Here is a 21470-nt window from a genome sequence, read left to right on the forward strand (position 1 = left end):
AACTAGAACACTTAGAAAACGCGTTGTACGACAAGAAAATTAATCTAAATGCCTTCTGTAAAATGCATTCAGTTTTCAAAAAACCGATAATACTTTCAAATTAGAACGTTCGACTAAAGAAGTGCTAGTAATACCACCAATAAACACTTTCACTACAAATCAAGCTTGAGAATCAGTTCTTTTCAATTCCGAAGGTGCGATGTGTAGTAAACACTAACGATCATAACAGTCATTTTCAACTAAACTGAGTGGGAAGACATGGGTATTGGATGCACGCAGAGACCTAATTAAAGTGAAAGAATTCATAGAGATGAATATAAATCAAATAAGAAAAGGTATTACTATGTGTAACGCTCGTCTATTTTTTCTTACGAAAAACAGTACATTTGGCTTAAATACGGAAATACAGCACATCGACTTTGAAAATACAGTACATTTTACAGTACGCTTTTTTCTAAAAATAGTGAATAAAAAACAAAAGCAAATAAATTTGATCAGCATCTTCCGAGGTAAACAGATTGGAAAAATGACATGCGAATACAACTATGTAATGAAAACCGCGAAAAGCCACCGCAGAGATGGGACTCGAGCCCGTAGCAAGCCAAATACGGGTATATCGTTTTGCCTACTAAACTATCCTATATGTGAGACACACATACAAACATCCTCACTGAACATAAGAACCGAGCATGTTCAGCTGTGCTCGGGCCCTACGGCGTTCATTTGTAGTAATTTCTCAATAACAATCCCTCCGCAAGGTGTTTCAGCCCTCAATTAGTCCGTTTTTTTTTGTATGTTTCACATGCAGGCACATAATTGGCAAAATGATTTAGGAGAATAGGAACTATTTTCGGGTTCGAGTACCGTCTCTGCGGTAGCTTTTTCGCGGTTTTCATCACACAGTTGTATTCGCATATCATGCAAAACTTACTCAATACGGCTCTACGTCTTAACAAGACTAAACAAATCGTTCAAAGCATGTTTGTAAACTCAATTATTTATTAATTTCTTTTTAGGGCATTTTAAAATTTGTCAAAAAATGTGCGAAAGTAATAATAAAATTTTTTGAGAAGCGGATGTTTTTGATAATGATTTTGATTTAGAGTATATTTTCTTTTTGGTTGAGACATTTTTCTTTTTTTTATCATCAAAGTTTCGCTTGATTGTTGTGACGCGCTCTGAACAAGAATTATTAATGAAAAATTTGTGTGTGTTGTTGTGTTCTTATTCACATTCGCTACGTGTTGTTACTGTTCTTGTACTGCCACAGATCGAAATTCGATGCATTGAAGATTTAAAATTCTGTAAATGTAAATTTTCGTGTGAAAAATACAGTATATTTCAGTGTAAAAATACAGTACAAATTAAAATACAGTAGATTTGAGGGTAAAAAGCAGTACACAGTATTTGAGTCTAAAATACAGTACAATACTGTAAAATACAGTACGGATACGAGCGTTAACTATGTGTCATGCTGAAGCAACTCATTTCATCGGCGTAAATCATAATACTACTAGAGCTATATCATTCAAATGGGTATGAAATACTGTAATGCTCTATATGATGAAGAGTTGAAGTAAATTTGAATAGTTCTTCAAAGCTCCGAAATTCTCGATGATATCAATGACGATGCTGACATCATACACCACAACTGAGCGGAAGAGACGTTGTCGTGTAATTTACGACAGGGGTTCAATATCTGAAGACTGATTAATAATTTTATGGAACGACAGTCAATACTCCCGTGAATTGTCGAATGAATGATTTTAGTTAACTTTCAAACTTTAAATTAACTCTCATAATCGTTTTCTTACAGACAACCTGTTCCCTTTGTTAAAATTTTTCTCAAAAAAACAAATGACAGTTCTTTTTAAACTCTCATCAGAAACCGTGTTAATTGCAAAAACCGTGTAAATAAAAACCGTGTTAATTCCGGAATCCGTGTAAAAAAAGCCGTGTATAAAAAAACCGTGCGAAAAAAAACCGTGTAAAAAGAGACCTTAGTGTACGTAAACAATAAGGGGTTCACTACTGCCATTGTTACTTGACTGTTTGCCTCAAACTTACATCGTTCATATTTGGTTTGGAACGACAACAATTTTGTTTATTATAAAAAAATGTTTCAAATACAACAATTGAAACACTCCTCACAAGGTTCCCAAAAATGTAAAGCCGGAAAACAATAGTAATCGGGCAATCAGTGACACCAAAAGCAGCCGTCTTGCGAAAAATGGGTTCGTAAATGCTTCTAAAATGTAGGGGAGGATATTCGGTTATCGGCACCCTTTTATTTTGGGCTTATAACTTTTAAGTGGACATTTTTATAGCAATGGAAAGCTAAAGTACTTAACTAACAACTTATTAAGGAATTAAATTGATTCCAGCCATCGATTTTTTTACCTATTTAGTAAAGTGATCAATTTTGGTAATTTTAAAAAAGTTGTTCCGTTACACACGGAAAGATCGAAAACCGCATTTTACAAAAAATTAGTTGATTTTCTGGCTTTAGTTAGTTATTTTTTGAGATAACTAAAAAAAACTTAATTCCCCAAGTAGAACACACGAAAATTTTTCAACTTCTTTGTATAGACGCCAAACAAAAACTAATCGTACGATATGCGTCAAAATTTGACAGAATGTGTAAAAAGTGTTGCCAACGTTGAGAGAATAAAAGTTTATAATCGGATCTAATCCTTCACACTAAGCAATTCATTAGGATCTTATCTATCAAATGACGGAAAATTTAATTTATTATGACTTAGCCTGTAAGACGCTCCATTTATGTGCATCTTATGAGACCTAAAACCACAAGGTTTTTTCAAACCCGTACCGGACATACCTAGAGTAACGGCTCCCTATTCCATTTGAACTTCTATTTCCATCTCATCCCTTCACCTCATTACTTCGAACATGAATATTATCTTACAACGTACCTGAACCAAACTGTGGAATGTTTTAAAATGATTATTCAAGCTATTGTCACACTTTCTCATTGGAAGAAATGGTTTTAAATTATTCGGTGATCTTTTTTTTTCATTTAAAACAAACTCACTTTTCAATTTAGGACACATTTTCGTCTCAAGATTTATAGTTCGTCATGTTTCTGAATATCTACTAATCGATTCGTCTCAAAACATGATCACTATTTCTCGCAAATACACTTCTATTGAATGCTGGATGACTTCATAATTAGTAATGTTAACTTGCCAGTTGTTTAATTAACGATTAAAAACTTCAAAAATTACCCGACAAGCCAAAAAAAGTCTTCAACAATATGAGATAAAAGTTTTTCACTTAGATCACTTGATTGCGCTTCGTTTTCATCTCATTTGGTTTCGCAAAGTTGCCAATAATGTTACAAAAAAATTGTTTTCCTTCTTCAAATTATCATCAACAAGTATTTTTTTTTTGGTTTCCGTGACATTAGTTTAATTATATTGTTGATATTTATATTTCAATAAAACTTTTTCGGCTTCGAATATTACCAGAAAGAGCGTGTTAAATACTAATGAAATAACCATTGAGGCAAATCTAGTAGCACTGGTTTCTTTTCTCTATATGCAAAGACATCATATTAACAAGATATCCAGCTCTCACATTTGCCGAACAAATCATTGGCAACATACTTTTTTGCGAACATGGCGCCCTCAGGTGAGTCCGCATCGAATCTCGTACATAGAAGTAGGGGGAAGAAATGTCAAATTCGTGCGCGCCAAAATAGCAGCACTGCGCACCCATACAATTGACATGATATGTTGAATGTGATGCCATGCGATGGCGTTGCTGAACTGAAGACTGATTTCGCTCTAAGCTAACAGGGTCTGCTATATGTCTACATAACGTTGTTAAGTGTGTGTGTGTGCTTCAGTGGCTGTGCACAGAGATGCCAGATATTTTTATAGAAAATATGTATCTGCTCTATTTCTTTTCACTAATAAAATGAATCAGTTCAAGTTTTTTTTATTTATAACAATTTTTATTCAGGCCAATTTGCGTATAGCTTTACGTGGCCGATTTACCCATGTTTTTGTTACACAATATAATTTTTTTATTGTTGGATCTCGTTGTCACCCTTCTTCTAGGGGGAGAGGAGCTTCCATTTCCTTCTAGCGAAGATTGGAGGTCATTTTGTCCGTTGCTCATATCATCCATTGCTACATCGTTGGAATTGTGAGTGGTTTCCGTTTCCTTGTTTTCATTGTTGATCGCAGTCTTGGGTTCATTTGCAGTTGCTGTAGATGCGCTTTGTACATTGATTGCAGTTGATAGTTGGTTAGATGGTGAAGGTGCTTTTGAAAAAGGGGCACTGCATTCACTAGTCTTCGTTGTTGGGTGGTTGTCCTTGTTTTTGTTTGTTTTGTTTGTTTCAGTGCAAGGTTTGCCGTAGTGTGCAGGTTGTTCACAAAACTGACATGTAACCAATTGATTTTCATACGTAATCAACGATTTACACGGATGTATCCCGTCTTGACCACAAATGATGTAAGATGGAATTGCGTTACGTAGTTGCATACGTACCACTCGCACGCCATTCCGGATACCCGGGAAAAAATTCCGCCATACTTCCTTTTCGATGGAAAGAACTTCACCGTACTGCGACATACATTCCCGAACATACCCCTCGCTGGTCTGCGGGGGAAGGTCATGCACGCGTACTTCTATGGCATTGTCCACCATGTACACAGGGATTTTATATTTAACATTGTCATGATCAATACTGTGCACCCCGTTATTAACCGAAGCAAATGCAATTGCATCTTTTTCACGTTTAAACATAATGTACACACAGTTCGACGCCTTGTTGAATTGAATCTCACTTACATCATTAACGTTTAGATGCATTCGTTCCTTAAGCAAGATTTCAATTTCGGTTGCTGCAGGTCTAACTTTGTAGGCCAAGTTTCAGGCTTTGTTAAATCGTATTTGCCCATTTCGTACACTCTATTGTTCACTGCACTGTATTGTCTTTGTTTCTGTCGTCGCGACCGTAAGAAATTTTCGACTGTGTCGTTGTTTGCGATGCGAGCACGAACTGAATCAGTTCAAATTGGTTTAAAATTGTAATATAAATGTTTATCAGTGTTTATCATTAAATATTTGCACAAAAGGTTTCCATTTAAACATGTGATTTGTTCGTTGATTAATTAATTTTTAACGAAGTACTGCAATCAAATACTAATAGATACTCAGAGAGAGAAGAAAAGTTAAATTTAAAAAATCTATATAAAATCTGTACTCTGATTTAAATCAGTATGCGAACGCAAAAATCTATACAATACATATAAGATGCCATTCTGGTTCTGCATTTTGGTTTTAGAAGGGCTAGTGCCTAAATAGTAACAATTCTTTTTTTGTGGTTTTTAAAGTTCTCCAAATTAACTGTACAGTAAAATTTTAAATTTAAAACGAAAGGTAACGAAAACTATCCAAAAAATTTCAAGCGTCGAAATGATTCCAAACTGTTTCTAAAAATATCGTGTGTTGTCTCATAGTTGGCATGAGACCCTTCTTAAGAAAAATTCTGAAATTTTGAACCTGAGAGTGTAATAGTGCAATATTTTGGTTTTGATTGCTGTCGCCATTGCTAATTTATGGGATGAATAAAGGACCAACGATAGGATGAATACAAATCCTTTGAGATGAAATTTGGAGCAGAGTAGTGAACACATCATAAGAGTTTTTAGCTGTTTGATGAATATTAAAGTAGCGTCCTTACAAATAAGATGTAATAGGGAGCCCTTACCCTATATTTAAGGGGATTTCAAGAAAAAACAATAAATCGTAGGTTGCCATCGTGAATTCTGAAACGAGTTTAAACATTGTTTTCGTGCTATTATGCGTTAGAATATTGATTTAGCACATATAGGGGAGAGTCGGCAGTACTAGACCATTTTTCATTTAACATTTTTTTATAACTGTAAATGAAAGATATTTGGAAATTTCGCACTCTAGCTATCGTATTCTCAATTTCATTATTCTCTGCAAAACTGGAGAAAAAACTTAGATTCTGTCAATTCAATGATAAAATGTATTGGGACCAATAATTTACATTGTTGTCGCAAAAAAGAAGTTATTTCTAATTATTTTGAAGTAATCAAATATTTTTGACGAAATTTGAATGGAGATCACAAAAATTACTCACTTTATTTACAATAAAAAAAATAAATAAGTTCATTCAATACTTTTCTCTAAAACACGAGTGATCCAAGGCAGGCGACTTTCTCCTATTCATATTTTGTAAAACCTCTTTTTACAAAGTTGGTTCGTATAAAAAGTTTACGTTATTTGAAATTAACTTCGTAAAACAGCATTACGTCGTTTGGGTTTTCTGAAATTGGTGCATGTATTGTCCACGTTGTGAACTAAAGTACAGTGGGGTCTCGTACAACGCGAATTCGGTTTTGCCGGTATTCGTTGTTGCCGGATAACCGCGATAAACGGGACTGGGATTTCGACTGATTGGGGCTGTGAACGGTTATCTCGCTTCGGTCGACAGATAGAGCCACACAATCTTCGACAAACTTGTTGTAGATACTTAGACCAACAATTTAGTGTAGTTTGATTGACAATTTGTTGAGAACTGCTCCGCTAGGTGCGCTTTGAAAAATGCATGATATAAATCAATAGATTCTTTCTTTCGCTTCATTTGGTTGTGTTGAAGACGTGAATATATAATTGATTCCTATCTATACGTTGTAGCTAACTTTCTGATCATTCAGTATAAATTAAGCAGATAGGGCATTTTGGGCGCGTGAAAAAAAAAACCTGGAACGGGAAAAATCAAATTTTCATTGGTTTTCCTTCACCAATCGACTGCTACAAAGTTTTTGAATCAATTTACGAACTTCACAAAATTCAAGGGTGTAAAATTTATTGAGATTCGTTGAAAGCTGAGCTATGACAGCTGGAAGTTACCGTTCCAACTTTTTTTCAGGCTTGTTATTTGGAGTGTTAATAATGTAGCTAATCCACGTGCTTTAAAAAAATTGCAGCGTTCGAATCTCCCAGTGCACTACCGGAGCAATAAAAAAGCCTGGATAACTCGAGAAATTTTCCAATATTGGGTGCAAAACTGTTTCATTCCCGAGTTAGAACAATTTTGCTTAAATCGCAACATCGGAATTGCTTGGATTGCATTCAATCAGTTTTAGATCAAATTAAGTCATCAACGTTGAAAAATTGCTGGAAAAAACTACTTCCATTTTTTTTGAGCCTGATACACAAATCGATGATTTTGATAACGAAAGAATAATTTCTGAAATTAAGGCTTTCGGTGAAAAGATGGGTTCTGAACATCTTTCTCGTGAGGAAATTGATGATATCATCGCTAATAAATTGATTACGGCAGAAGAAATTGTCGCTGATGTTACGCAGATAGAGATGATATAGACGATATTATTATTCCACAACCAAGCGCTGAAGAAATCAACTCAAAAATTTTGCTACTCAACGAATTGGAGAACTTTTGTTCTTTGGATAACAACATCGAACGCAACAAATGCAACACATCCTTATACAATCTAATACACAACTGAAGAACTTATTGATTGAATGGAAGAACAATCAGAGTGAACAATACTAACCACAAATATAACTTACTGTACGATTAATATCTTCATTTTCGATTATTTTTGATAATATTTGTTATTTAAATAAATTCAACCTTCCACAACAATTCCTAAAACTAACATTAGCCAATAATTTTAAAATAATTAATCTTTTCAAAGGTTTGGGTAATACCAAATTCCCGCAGAAACAGTTCGATTTTTTCTCCAATTGATGCGGACTCAATAGAATGGTTTTGTATGCATCAAAATAATTCGTAAATTCTTTCTATCGCAAACGCTCAACAGTCGTATTCGACCATATCGTTTCCCGAAATGTTTTCAAACGGAACGTAGAGGATTTGAGAGTCCTGTTGTAAACAAAACTAAATTTTGAGGATAACATCAAATACATAATTTTCGAAGTACCAGGGTTTACGTTTAGTATCACAAAGACCTTTAAAAACATGTATTACCTAAAGGCACTATATTGTGAACTGTTTTGCGATTCTTGAAAATGGTACTGTCTTTTTGGCTCTAAATTTATTGATTTTTACTTTTTATCAGTTCACTGAAATATGTTTTTGGTCGTTTTCGTAGCAGCTTTTGTTACAATCTCGAATTGGTTATCCGCACTTGTTACAAAAACTGAATTTAGAGATTTACTGCCTGATGAAGAGTGTGACTATGAAATTTTCGCTACATTGGGCTTTTTCCTGTTCAATAAAAAAGGTTTAATTCAAATAAAAAATAAAATGAAACTATATGAGCAATATATGCAACATTTTATGTATGTATTAAGTATGAATTTCGAGTTTTCACTCTATCAAGTTCCTCAGATTTCAGATGTCGATAGCTTATTCATCTTAATACTTTAGTAACTTACTAACGCCTTCTAGAAAAACAGTTTAAAATCATTAAGTTTAAGTCTCTCCTTCATCAACTCATTCAAAAACTGATCGATAAGATCACTCTCATAAACAAGTGTGGTATTCAGTTACAAAAGATCACATTGTAGATACAATAAGATCTGTTTCATCGATCATTCAATAGGTATTCGAACCTCAAAACACCTTCTCGAAGAATCCATCTTAATAAGTCAACATGATTTTGAGTTGCAGGTATTTCGAACGCTGAATTGCACACTAGAGTCAGCCATGCGAGAAATTTCAATTACTGTTTACACAAATTGATCTCCGGAACATTCTTTCCGAAAACACCGACACCACCGAAAGTAAATTATTCGCGATATTTCATGTTCAAACTGTTTTTCTATTGTGAACATATGAATTATTTCATGCTCTTTTCAAAGCGCCCCTGGCGGAGCAGTTCTCAACAAATTGTCAGTCAAACTACACTAAATTGTTGGTCTAAGTATCTACAACAAGTTTGCCGAAAATTGTATAGCTCTATCTGTCGACCGAAACGAGATAATCGTTTACAGCCCCAATCAGTTGAAATCCCATATGCTCTGGGACCCGTTTATCGCGGATTCGCTTTTCACGGCCCCGGTGTACCGCGTTATACGAGACCCCTCTGTACCTAAATATATGAATCTTAATTCCTGATATAGAGCACTCCGATGTATAAATTTCTTCGGTTTCAGTGATACCTATGTGATGTTACTTAAACGTCCATAAAAAACAGAATTTATCAAAATTGACTAATCATATTGCAGACGCCATACGAACCATATATTTACAGATATACTGTATTATTTCACAGAGAGATACGGTATATTTGACATTTGGATAACTTTAAAAAACTTCATATTCTTCAAATCACACTCAAATGGTCTGTAGTCTTGACAAGTTTACTCTTTTTGGCACATAAATAAGAAATTATGATGTCTTCTAACAATAGTAAGAGAAGACATCAAACGCACATTGTTAAATTAAATCTAGTTTTACTAAATGTGCTTTGACTAAACCAGAAATAAAATTTGTACTGTCTTTTTCAGAAAGTAGCCCGGATCCGGCAGATGTAAATATTCCTCAGAATTTCCAACCTATTGCACAGGAGGTCAGCAGTCTGTCTAGTGAAGCAGTACTGACAGTGGAACGCACTTTGGCTGCATCTGCACGAGTTTCACCAGCATCATCGGCGGGTGGTGTTCCTGCCTCCCAGCGGGTTAACGGAACACTTCCCGGCTATCAGCACGTACGAAATAACTCTATTATCAGTCCAGGTAACGGTGCGCACGTGAATTACTCCTCGGTAATTTTGTTTCGTAACCATGGTGATGTGTTTTTGCAGAAGCACCGCACACTCAAACTACCAGCACAGATGGGAATGATGAAGCAGCAATGGCAGTTATTATGAGCCTGTTGGAAGCTGACGCTGGACTCGGAGGTCCGGTAGATTTTTCCGGTCTACCCTGGCCGTTACCATAATTAATCACGCAGAAATTGCCAAACAACCACGCATTGAAGCAAAGTTACCAGATGATAAAATAATGTGCAAAGTCAGTTATTTTTTTATTTGTTTATCGTTTCGGAATATAAGTGATTTATTGAAACTATGAGAGGCTGTTGCGTATAATAACTTACATATAAGTAACTGTATTTTTTTAAATAAAAGAAACGCTATTAAGCTGTTAAAACCATCATCGGCTCAAGCATGACAAAAATTTTAACGCAGTTGAAGAAACTTGTTTTGTCTTGGAAAACGTGCGTTCCCTTCATTCAATCTCGTTGAAATCACTTTCCAGAAATGAGAATCACTTTCTAAGGCAGCGCATTTTATTCGAATTTTCACCTCGGTACGAACACAATTTTATACGGTTTGGGAGATGAGGTTATTCCAGGAAGCAATTTGAGGCAGGGTTTTTCGAGACTATTTTCGGGTATACGGAAGCTGAATTTTTGAATCAAACCCACCAAAAACGTGAACATACAAGCACGGGCTAGAGCTTCACCAAGACAGCGTCTTCTGGCTAAACCGAACGGCATAAGTCTCTCGATGTTGGTGATATTGTAGTCTGTATCAAGAAACCGTTCCGGTCTGAATTCTTCCGGGTCGCCCCAATGTTCTGGATCCATATGAACTGTTCGCAAACCCATAAGCACGGTGGTATTCTTGGGTATTCGGAAACCGCCCAGTGTGCAATCCTCAAGAGCTCTTCTAGGACCACTGACAGGAACAATATGGAAATAACGTTGGACTTCCAACAGAAACGCTTCCGTGTACGGAAGATTTGTGCGATCGGTCTGTTGTGGTAATTCATCCGGTTGAAAGTTGGCATCAACTTCTTCTCGAATTTTGTTCTGGATACTCGGCTTAAGGACCAACATCATGAGAGCTAAATCGATTGTAATACTGGTGGTTTGAGATCCTGCTATGAAAATATCTAGTATGATCATGGTTAACTGCAGATCGGTAAAAGTAGAACTTTTGTCATCTTGTTTGTTTTTCATTTCTCTTATATATGCGTAGATAAGATCATCATTGCATTTATCTTCAGTGTATTGCTGATGATGTTTATCTATTGTTATCATGAAGAAATCGTTCAACTCTTTGTTAAATCTTTTCAGCAGATTATATCCAGTCCATTCCGGAGCAAAGTGGCGAAGCCACGGCAGCTGGCTTAAAATTCCACCGGACATGTCGAAAGCCTTAGAACGATTCTGCAGCAGTGATAGCAACCGTGTCAGCCTTTCGTCGTCTCTAGCTATTCTCGATCCAGTAGTGAAAGTCCACAGGACATTGATGACACTCGTAGGTAAAATACTTCCTGGCCAGACCGGTTGATCCTTTAGGTCTCTTATGATTCCTATCAGTTCGTTCAACTCATTCTGTATTTGCAGTTGCATTGGTTTTTTACCATAACCCGCCTGTCGCAGATGACGGGTGACAAAATTCCGATGCTCAGCCCAGAAAGGTCCATCGGTACAAGTTACTCCCAGTCTGCAACAATAATTGATGTTGTCATTTGAAAAATCATATTTACAAATACAATTACATACTAACCTGGTTCCCATGGTTCGTAATCGAATGAAAAAGTTATTTGGTCTGCCGTCGAAAACTTCCTTGCTGTGTACCTCTCGTACTGCGGGATATTGCATGGCCACAACGACATACTCGCGACCAAGCTTGAGCCCAATTACGGGACTGTCATACTCATTGGCGAGGGCCTCGAATGCTAGATGTTGCCCGCCGTGGATGCGTGCTAGCTTGCGGATGAATGGAGTATTGCCGAGGAATGGTAGCCATCGAGGACCTTGTTGGGGAAGCAGAAATATTTTTTATGGTTCAAAATTACGATATTGTAAGATTTTTGACATTTATTTATGCATGGTTTTTGAATATTTTATATTGAAAACAACTCCTAGACGAGTCCTTAGACGCAAAAGTTGAATTTATAATTCTACCAATACTGTTATGGATTTTACATTTGATGTAATCGGTCAACATGAGGTAGGATAAAATTTAACAAAAAAATAATTGATCAAAGTTAGGTGAACAGAATTTGTATTTAATATATTGACAAAAATGATTTTTTTTTCGTTACCTTACTCTTTTTTCGGACCAAATCACAAATAATCTAACCTTTTTTTTCGAACCAAATTCCAAATACGAATCTACTTCATAAAAAGAGGTTTTTGCATAAATAAGAATGATTTCCGGTTCATTTATATTCCATGGAAAATACTACATTATGAGAATTTTTGGAACGAGTTTAAGATTCTGTAAAATTATGTTTGAGGTATTTTGGAAATTCAGAATGGCGACTTTCGGTTAATCGATGTTCCTTTAAAACCCCTTACAATATGGGTATTATCGGAACGGATCAGTAGATTTATTAAAACGATGTTTGGGGTGGAATTGAATTCCAAGATGGCATAGCCATCTGCCCCAGCTCTTTATATTCAGAATTTTGATTTATGCAGGACACTGTTTCTTGTTTCAAATTTGAAAAATATGACGAGTTTTGACCATTAGCCCTCGCCCTTTGTCCAGCTTAAAATGCCTTGGTAATTTGAAACTGGTTTTTCAAAAAATTCCATAATTTAGATATGGCGCATATATTTTGCTACTGTTTCAAAAGTGTAAGCGCCTACTCATGAAAACTGTTTCAAAAATATACGAATTGTAAAGGTGTTCGAGCATTTCGAGTAAAATTCTAAGGGCATATTCAGTAGTGTTCTAGATGCATAATTTATGTCAGTTTTAAAATTTAAATCTGTATTTTATAATAAGAGAAACTGGCAGCCCCAGAAGTGTTTTACTCGTCTTTCAAATATAGAAAAAATAGAATGGCATCGTATGCCAGTTTTAAATTTGACAGAAGAACTGTTCGAATAAATAAAACTAGAGCGGCTTGCTAGGGATACGTTTGTTTTCAAGGAATAGCAATTAATAGGAAATCGCCATTTTGGATTCCGAAACGACATCGAACATCCTCTATCTACTCATCAAACTTGTTCCAGAAATCTCCATATTGTAGTGGCATTTAATAATTATAAAGCCGCCATCTTGGAATTCAGAATCATCTCAAAAATCGTTTTCCGACTTCTACTCATCAAACCCATTCCGAAAATCCCCATATTCTGATGGTTTGTAATGAATATTGATGTACCGTAAGTCGCCATTTTGAGTGTTGAAGCGACTTAGAACATCCTTTTCCTGCAAATACTGATTTTCGTTCAAAAATTATGCCTTTTATTATACATATCCAATAATAGGAAAACTTTTTATATATTGAAAATTTCAAATAACGAAAACTTTTTTTACGTCATGATTCGATGTACGAACCCCTGATTATTACGTGAATGGAGGTTTGGGTGTAGTGGTTTGAAAGTATGTGAGGTGTTGTACAACTATTTTTCAAGTATCGAAAACGGAATCCCTATTATAATCAGTGGACTTGATTCTAGCAAACGTAATGGGTATAATAACATCTCTTCTTCTTCTTCTTCTTCTTCTTCTTCTTCTTCTTGTAGTCGAGCTGTTACGCTCATTTGTAAGGGCCAGTCATATTGACAATATACCCTGTTGTGTAACAACCAGTGTTGGCGATTGCCGAAAATTTAACAGAAGCTGCTCGATATTTATCTATATTGTATACAACATTTTCAATCCGGTAGAAGATGCTACAAGAAATCGTGTCTCTCAATGCATGAACCGTGAGAGAATTTTTCTACATTTCTTCGCTCCACTTTTTACTCTTAGTATTTCACGGCCCGTAAAAGAAATTTACAGTCTGATAATGATTGGTGCTGTGTGGAATTTACCAAGAGAGAATCGCAAGTTAACAATTTTCGCAGAAAATCGAATCGATGATTCGACTTGATGATCTCATACTAGATTGCAATATTTCAAAACCCTTGTGTGGAGCATTTACATACATTTTCATATACACAACTTATACAAAGGTTATATGCATGTAGTTTGAATAAGCGGCAATAGTAAAATGATTCTATTCCAATTAAAAACTGCCTGTATAGCGAAACTAGAATAAGCGACCGTTTGTTACTTCAGAGAGGATCCACACACGGCGTATCAACCTTTGATTCTCAAAAATGTCATCGAGAGAAATTCGCTCTCGCACTGGTGTCTATTCAATGTTAAATGAGTCATGCCGGGTTTTTGTTGCTGCGATGATATCCGTCTCTCTTTGATGGCACTGATTGAATCGTGTGAAGAGTTACTAGTGAGCGTTCTTTGATACGATAAAAGCCATCCTTGGTAACAACATCTCAATACAAGGTTTGTTCAAAAAGTATCACGAATTTAGAATTTTAGCGGGTTCGTATGTTCAATTTTTGCTCTTTTGGTGGCGCTATGTTGGAACTCATGACCCTCACTCCTGTTGACAATTCCGGTAATTTTGAATGTCTACTTAGTCAGACGCAAAAAAGAAGACAGTAGGGATGTCCGGTACCGAGTCGATACTTGGAGGTATCGATACTTTCTTTCAAGAATCAGGTACCAAAATATCGATATATAACATCAGAGCGATACTGTTAGTATCGATACTTTTGGTCTCGGTACTTACAGTATCGCAACGGATTAAAGTCAATCCCATTACGACGGAATATTTTTTTGTTTCAATTATAGAGGCTTTAAATTTAAGGTCATTCGCCTCTTCGGGCCAGAAAAACTGCGTGAAAGGCATCGACTAACCGTGAAAGGCATCACGCAATACCTGTCCCCAATCGAACATTTTTTTTCGAGTTTGACGAAGCGCCAGTCGCGTGCATGGGTATGACGTGGACTAACTCGACGTTGAAATCCGTTCTCGACAATCTCGCTTTGTCTCACAAGTGCACTGAAAGTGAGTGCAATGAGAGAAAACCATCAACAAAACACGTTCATAAAGGCCATATTCTCAGTGGATTCAATCATTTCAATTTGTCACACTCATTGCACTCTCTCTCTCTCACTCAGTGCGCCTGCGAGAAGACGTGAGATTGTCCAGAACGAATTTCAACGATAGCTAGTCCACGTCATACCAATACATGCGCGAGACTCGTGCTTCCGTTTCGTCCGTCCCTGGTCCCGTCGTAATAGTAAAAGGGATTGTTTCTATTTCATCGCGTTTTACTATCGGTTCATCAGTGCTTAAAGCGGTTCAAATTGAACTGCCATCTCGCGCCTAGTAGTTCAATTTAAACCGCTACCTTAGCACTGATGAGCCGAATGAGAAACGCGAAGAAATAGAAACAAAATATGTGCTTTTTCACAAACCAACAAAACCCCTAAATGTTCAATAGGAATTGTCTTTTAGTGTAGTATCCGTGTATCGACATAAAGGTTATGACATAAAAATTTTTGAGAAAATAAGTGAAATGTGAAATCATCATGGTTCCAAGACAAAATGGCTTGATGTGGACCAAAAGTCGCGAAGTGCAATCTATGTGACAAGAAATATGTGTATGCTGGTGGCACAACAAATTTATGGAAAAAAATTTCTATACATCATGAAATAACGCCACACTTATTTTACTTACAGGTATCGATATTTTTTTGCCTTTGATATCTTGTATCGATACCCAAAATTTCGGTATCCCGATACCCTAGCTATCGATACTTTGCCTTCCGAGTACAATCTCTAGAAGACAGACTAAAACACGACCAAACACCATAGCTGTCGAAAATTGGCTGGACATTCAAAATGGTACCTGAATGGTACCTGAATAACGCCACCAAATATCGAACATACGCAACTTGAGCGATATGGTATCCAAAAACAGTTTGTTTAATTTGATCATTAATCCAGTTTCTATCGGTCTATTAGTGTAGGAGTACCTCAAGGCAGTAACCTCGGACCGTTTTTTTTGGAGAATGTTAGAGCCTACGGGCTCCCTATAGTAATAATTTTTTTCCTTCGATTTTAAAGACAAAAAACTTTAAACGCGTTTTTCTCGAAAGCAGGTTTTGAAAGTTGTCCTTCCTTCACACCAACCCCAAGCAACCCCAGTACACCTGTGAAAGCTACCAACAACAATGAACAATGCAGCTAATAACCTACCCAACTCCTGTGAAAAAATATCGATTGTTCCACCAATAACAGTTATGCTGAACCAATGGACGGAAGTGTGAATAGCAAATCACTGCTCCCCCTTCATTCGCTAGATAACAGCGAAAGCACCTCTCCTCCAAGGAAAAAAATAGAACAAGATCTAGCATAAAATATTTTTTACTGTAAAACGGCCGCATTAAACTTAAGTGTAAAGGAGCCGAATAAAACAAAATTTTTGGAAAAAAACTCCAAAAATTCAAACAAAATTATAAAAATCAAACAGAAACGTTGGGGTCTAGAAAAACATCTACTCTATCTATACTGCTTCGATTTGTTGACTTCAGATTAGCCTGCGCTGATATAAAGTGGACACCGCAAATTATGATTTTAAAGAAGCGTTCTCAAAAATATCTCTTCACCGACTTATTTCTCAAAATACTTCACGAAAAAATTACAAAATCTTACTTTTCTTTACGTTTCGTCTTAGACTCGTCAGTGCAGAGCAGTTCAAATTGAACTGCTTATTGCAAACTTAAACAGTTCAACTTGAACCGCTAAGCAGACGTAAAGTTAATGCTATTTGCAAAACACTTGTATATTTGATACCGAAGTACCACGTCTTTCCTGACGTGCCCAACGAAAACGTTGTTTTCGGCTTATTCTGGCCGATGCAGGTATGGTCATTTAGGGGTTAGCCTATGTTTGTGCTTAGGGCACATAACATGCACTGACGAGTCTAAGACGAAACGTAAAGAAAAGTAAAAACGGTTATGTACAAAATCTTGTTCAAATGATGATTTGTATTATGCAAAACGTTCGAGTTTATTTTGTTGAACGATAGTTCTAAAAATATCTCAAATATTATGTTTATTTCACCCGCATATTCGGATGCGAACGAAGCTGACGCTGCTTCGTTACCCGCATGAAGATCTATCGCTGTGACGCTATTCGAACCAAAAGTAAAATAAAGTAAATGGACGAATGACAAACGAATGTATAAAACGAACATGCACGATGTATACCAGTAGCGAAGAATGTATATGTAGATTCGGATGCTCTACTATTATTTTTTATTCATTTTCACCCTTTTCTCTTTTGTGCAGTGAATAGTTCAACGTTGTTCGAGACGGGGGTGAGTAATATAAGAATATTCCCACCGAAGATGGATGAATGAATATGTGCAACATTGGTTCTGGATACAATCAAAGCACTTGGTTTATCTTTCCTCACAAGCCAAGAGCTTCGTTTCTTAAACCAAACAATAATCACATTCTCAAATTGAATGGCTTGGAATTGACATGGTCTGATCAAGCTAAATACTTAGGTTTAACGTATGACAAAAACTCACTTTCAAGGATCACATTGAAGGAATCCAGGCAAAGTGTAATAAATATATTAAATGTTTATATCCTCTTATAAACAGAAATTCTAAGCTCTGTCTAAAAAACAAATTGTTAATTTATAAACAAATTTTCAGACCAGCCATGCTTTATGCGGTACCAGTTTGGTCAAGCTGTTGTTCCACCAGGAAGAAAACGCTTCAAAGGATTCAGAATAAAATTCTGAAAATGATTCTGAAGCGTCCTCCCTGGTTTAGTACAAATGAGTTACACAGACTCACAAATATAGAACCATTAGATGTAATGTCACATAATATTATAAGCAAATTCCGACAAAAATCGATGCAATCTTCAATTGAATCGATTCGCTCTCTGTATTAGTTAGTAAGTTAGTATATAAGTTCCTTTTCCCCATTACACAATACAAGTAGGTTTAGAATTTTCCCTACACAAAAATCTCAGAATTGCGGAAGCAAATGATGTCTTCATGGTAATAACCAAATCATATATATATATAACAGGGCTGAAAAGTCACCACTTGTGGCTGAACACCCAATTTAAATCTTAATAATTTAATTTTAACTCATATTCCAATAAATAGTTATTAAAAAAAAAAAAAAAATAAAAAGCACTTGGTTGGGAGCAGCTACCCCATCTTCCGTATTAACTAGACTTGGCCCTTTCCGACAACCATTTGTTTTCGTCGATGGGTCACGCATTGGCTATGTGAAAACAAAGACCCGATTTTTTACTTTCATGTCTAAATATCTACTTCGGCTACTTCTAGAACAACGGTCGTTAAGAGAAAATTTATTTCTTTTACTTTGGAGAATTATATTCTAGTGTTTAAATGACTAGTTTTCATCAAAAACTTGAAGTTTTGCAAAAGTTGATAAATTATTTTAGCTGTAAATTCTCCACTTTTTAATTCACACTAATCAAATTTGAACCAAATGCAAAACCAAAGGTAAGATCTAAAATAAAATAATATCCGAAAATATTGAAGAAACATCTTTTTTACTTTTAGTTTTTCGGTTGGTTTTCTAATTATTGAAAAAAGTATTCGACATTTTTTCAGTGTATATTTTTTTAAAGATCCCAATCGATTTCCTACAACTTTATCCAGGACACCATTTTTTTACAAATTATAGTTTACGAGTTCCCATGACTTGAAGAAAGTACATGCAAAAATACATTCGAGCTTTTTAAAAGTTAGTCTTGGGTCGAATTGGCCTTTGAATTCGTGCACAACAAATGTTTTGTCATACTGGAAACGTGTGTAAAGTTTCATCCGCATTGGAGGATGTAAAATTTCCGTTAATCATTTCTTGAATTGATCAATTTCTTGGAAAAAAATATACAAAAACTTATAATAATTATAAACAAATCTATTCTATTGTCATTTACGCCCTACTGTAAATTTACTCCTGATATATTCATATATGATAAGATAAAACATATCACATCAGTTCAGTTTCCGTTTCATCTGTTGCGCACGCCTGCATACGCTAATGTGACAGAACAGAATAAATATCAACACGGAAGTTGAATGAAAACCGAACACAAGCAGAGCTGATAAAACGCTAGGAATGAATTCGGTTGGAGCCTTGTGCGAGAGCTTCCTTCCACTCTCTGGTTTAACTGCGCTCTGAATCAGTAACAGCTGTTTTCGCCAAATTCACACGCGACGAACAGACGAATGTGAGGTTATGTAAAGGCATGTCTTATCAATATGCCGGTACGAGAGTGAGCAATTGTTGGCAAGAATTTGCTGACATTGATCAATAAAAGATCGCAGTGCCAGACATCAAATCAGTGGGAATTGCGGGCTAAATGTCGTGGGAAAGACATTCGATTGAGTTTATATTTTCGAAGACATGGGCACTGATGAAGTTATGGCCATGAATAAAATTATACAATCAACTTAGCTCGTAAGTATACAGTTCTTATCGTATTCGGTACCTGGTGGGTAGTTGACTGGACGACGAGTTTCCTGGATTAGATATCCTACCGCGAAAACTACTAGACATAACAATAATATTAGAAGGATCATGTTTCTCGTTGATATGGTTCTTACTGTTTTCCACCACTCAATTTAAACTAGATTGCATAACACCGGCAGACGAGTGAGCACTTCCACTTTGTGATTAGATATTTTAGGAATTAGAATCTATAATCACTTCACATTCAATGAACACGTTGCTTCAATCATCATTCAATCGTATATTTTAGGAAATGAAACAACAGAATAATATTCAATTTAAACAGAATTACTACAAAAACAGCACACGCGAGTTCAACGTTTGAGATCTACACGCGAAGACTTCTCGCAATGAACTGAAGAATAGTTTCAATCGCATAAAATATTACTGCCATTATGCTCGTGATCGACACTAGCACTGAGCTGAGAATAAACGATGAGAGAATCTTATCAGTTTATGTTATGTCGCGTGACAAGTGTGTTCAGTTTCGTGCGTTCTTACGCTACCGTCCATGTCTGTCACTGGACGGCAGGAACTACTGTAAAACTTCAGCCGTTTCTCAAAGTAATATTGATAACTTTTTGAAGTAGCCATTTTAACTGGGAATCATAAAATGTTGCATTCTGAAATGAAATAATTGTTTCAGTCCAGTCAATTCTTGGTTATGCAGAACATTAAATTTAAAACTGTAAGATTTTTTTTCATCTGAAAATTGACTAAAGAAGTCAACATTTGAAAAGCGTGGTGTGTTTTCGTGTGAGAAAATAATGGTTGAATGTCATAAAATTTTCAACTGGGTCGAACTGGGTTCACTCACATATTGCTTTCGACTTGCAAAACTATTGTGGAATCGATCTTTCAATCAAGTTCCTAGTTCCGAACTAACGAATTTGAACATGCTAAAATGTTTGCAATGATAAAAACATCAAGCATAAAATTGTTCCAATTTATAGACTGTGAGATGTTTTAAATATAATTGTTTCGAATTGAAAGTGAACATCGATTTCTCTAAGGTAACTAACAAACTTAACTCAAATTAACGGAAAGTGAGAATTTCGAGCCACACGTTAATTCTGACTGAAAACTCACTCGAGAATAGTAATTTTTCAAAATTGGAGAAATATAGGGTAGGGATCGTTCATAAACCACACGTAGACCACAATCATTTTTAACCCACCTTCCTCCTCGTAGACTTTTCCAATACCCTCTTGGGAGGTCTTCGTAGATTTCGCTTTTTCACAAAACATTTTTTAATCATTTTTCGGTGAGAGGTAGTACTACTAAGTCTTCAGTCAATGATAGCTCTACATGATTTTTATAGTTTACATCCTGTAATAAGGTTAAATAAAATTTGATCCAGTTTTAACCAAGTATCGACCTACACCCCAAGAACGCTCCGAAATAGTATCGATTACTATTGAACACGATCGATCAGTTGTTTTAATCTAACGTAAATATCGCCGGAAATATCGTGGCGGTACTGCGTTCAACAGCGAGGTTTTTTTTTGGGTCCGCAGCACTCTATCCATGACACACAAACGCAATTTTCCGTTCATGTTCAAATCTTTTGAAACAATCAAGGACGGGTATATTGTTTCAGCGTAAATAGGTATGCATAAAAGGTTTGGAAAATATTTTGTTCCGACAAGATTACACTACGTGCCATACAGCATACGCAACAATACACACTTAAATTTTTTAGCTGAGTCTCGGCAAAAAAATGCCGAGATTCGCACAGCCGAGTAATCAGCAATCATCTCGGCAAAAATAAAATTACTGAGCGTCTCGGCACCCTCAAATTTGACAAACGTCAAATAATGACGAAATCGTCAGCATAAGATTTACTGTTTGCTCAGTGAAACGTTCACTGAATATTCGGCAATCCAATAAAACGAAAAAATGAAAAAATAAATTACCGAATCATCAGTAATTCAAAATCTAGTCGATTAATTTTGTTTGTTGTTTCTCAACATTATAAACACGCCATTTAGGATCAAAAATTCATTTCATTAACATTTAAAGGAGGCTTACAAATTTGTTGCCAGTAGTGCTTAAAGCCTGTATCTGAAAACATGTAGCATACAAAAAATATTAAACAAAATTTGTCGGAAGGCTCGCATTTGATACCGAGTAAAAACCA

The 21470-nt window shown here is 35.9% G+C and overlaps 2 protein-coding genes across 9 annotated transcripts in view; one reads left to right on the plus strand and one right to left on the minus strand.

Moving 5' to 3' along the window:
- LOC131438864 (protein cycle) overlaps positions 1–10068 on the plus strand; it is a 112061-nt gene extending 101993 nt beyond the window's left edge. For 5 of the 6 annotated variants that reach the window (XM_058609211.1, XM_058609212.1, XM_058609208.1 and 2 more), the window contains 2 exons: positions 9505–9738; positions 9801–10068. In XM_058609211.1, the coding sequence (XP_058465194.1) occupies positions 9505–9738; positions 9801–9937 (371 nt within the window). In that variant the 3' untranslated portion in view covers positions 9938–10068. The remainder of the gene's footprint in view (positions 1–9504; positions 9739–9800) is intronic. The other variant, XM_058609209.1, reaches the window with a different exon arrangement.
- Positions 10069–10073: 5 nt separating this feature from the next.
- LOC131438865 (probable cytochrome P450 305a1) lies at positions 10074–19671 on the minus strand. Of its 3 annotated transcripts, none has more exons than XM_058609216.1 (4): positions 19426–19671; positions 19311–19367; positions 11514–11763; positions 10074–11450 (listed from the first exon to the last, which is right to left on the minus strand). In XM_058609216.1, exons 3-4 carry the CDS (start codon positions 11606–11608, stop codon positions 10298–10300), a joined length of 1248 nt encoding a protein of 415 aa, XP_058465199.1. In that variant the 5' UTR covers positions 11609–11763; positions 19311–19367; positions 19426–19671; the 3' UTR covers positions 10074–10297. The 3 variants fall into 3 exon arrangements, with proteins under 3 accessions (XP_058465199.1, XP_058465198.1, XP_058465197.1); XM_058609215.1 differs by having other exon boundaries at positions 19311–19370; XM_058609214.1 differs by having other exon boundaries at positions 19311–19671.
- Between the last annotated feature and the right edge of the window lie 1799 nt (positions 19672–21470).

The sequence above is a fragment of the Malaya genurostris genome, chromosome 3 (genome assembly GCF_030247185.1).
Source record: "Malaya genurostris strain Urasoe2022 chromosome 3, Malgen_1.1, whole genome shotgun sequence".
Taxonomy (NCBI): Eukaryota; Metazoa; Arthropoda; class Insecta; order Diptera; family Culicidae; genus Malaya; species Malaya genurostris.

Coding starts and splice junctions, on each gene's coding strand:
- LOC131438865 (XM_058609214.1), bottom strand. CDS start 19,401: ATGATCCTTCTAATATTATTGTTATGTCTAGTAGTTTTCGCGGTAGGA. Junction 11,764..19,310: donor TCCAGTCAACTACCCACCAG/GTACCGAATACG, acceptor TTCCCCAACAAG/GTCCTCGATGGCTACCATTC. Junction 11,451..11,513: donor TTACGAACCATGGGAACCAG/GTTAGTATGTAA, acceptor TTATTGTTGCAG/ACTGGGAGTAACTTGTACCG.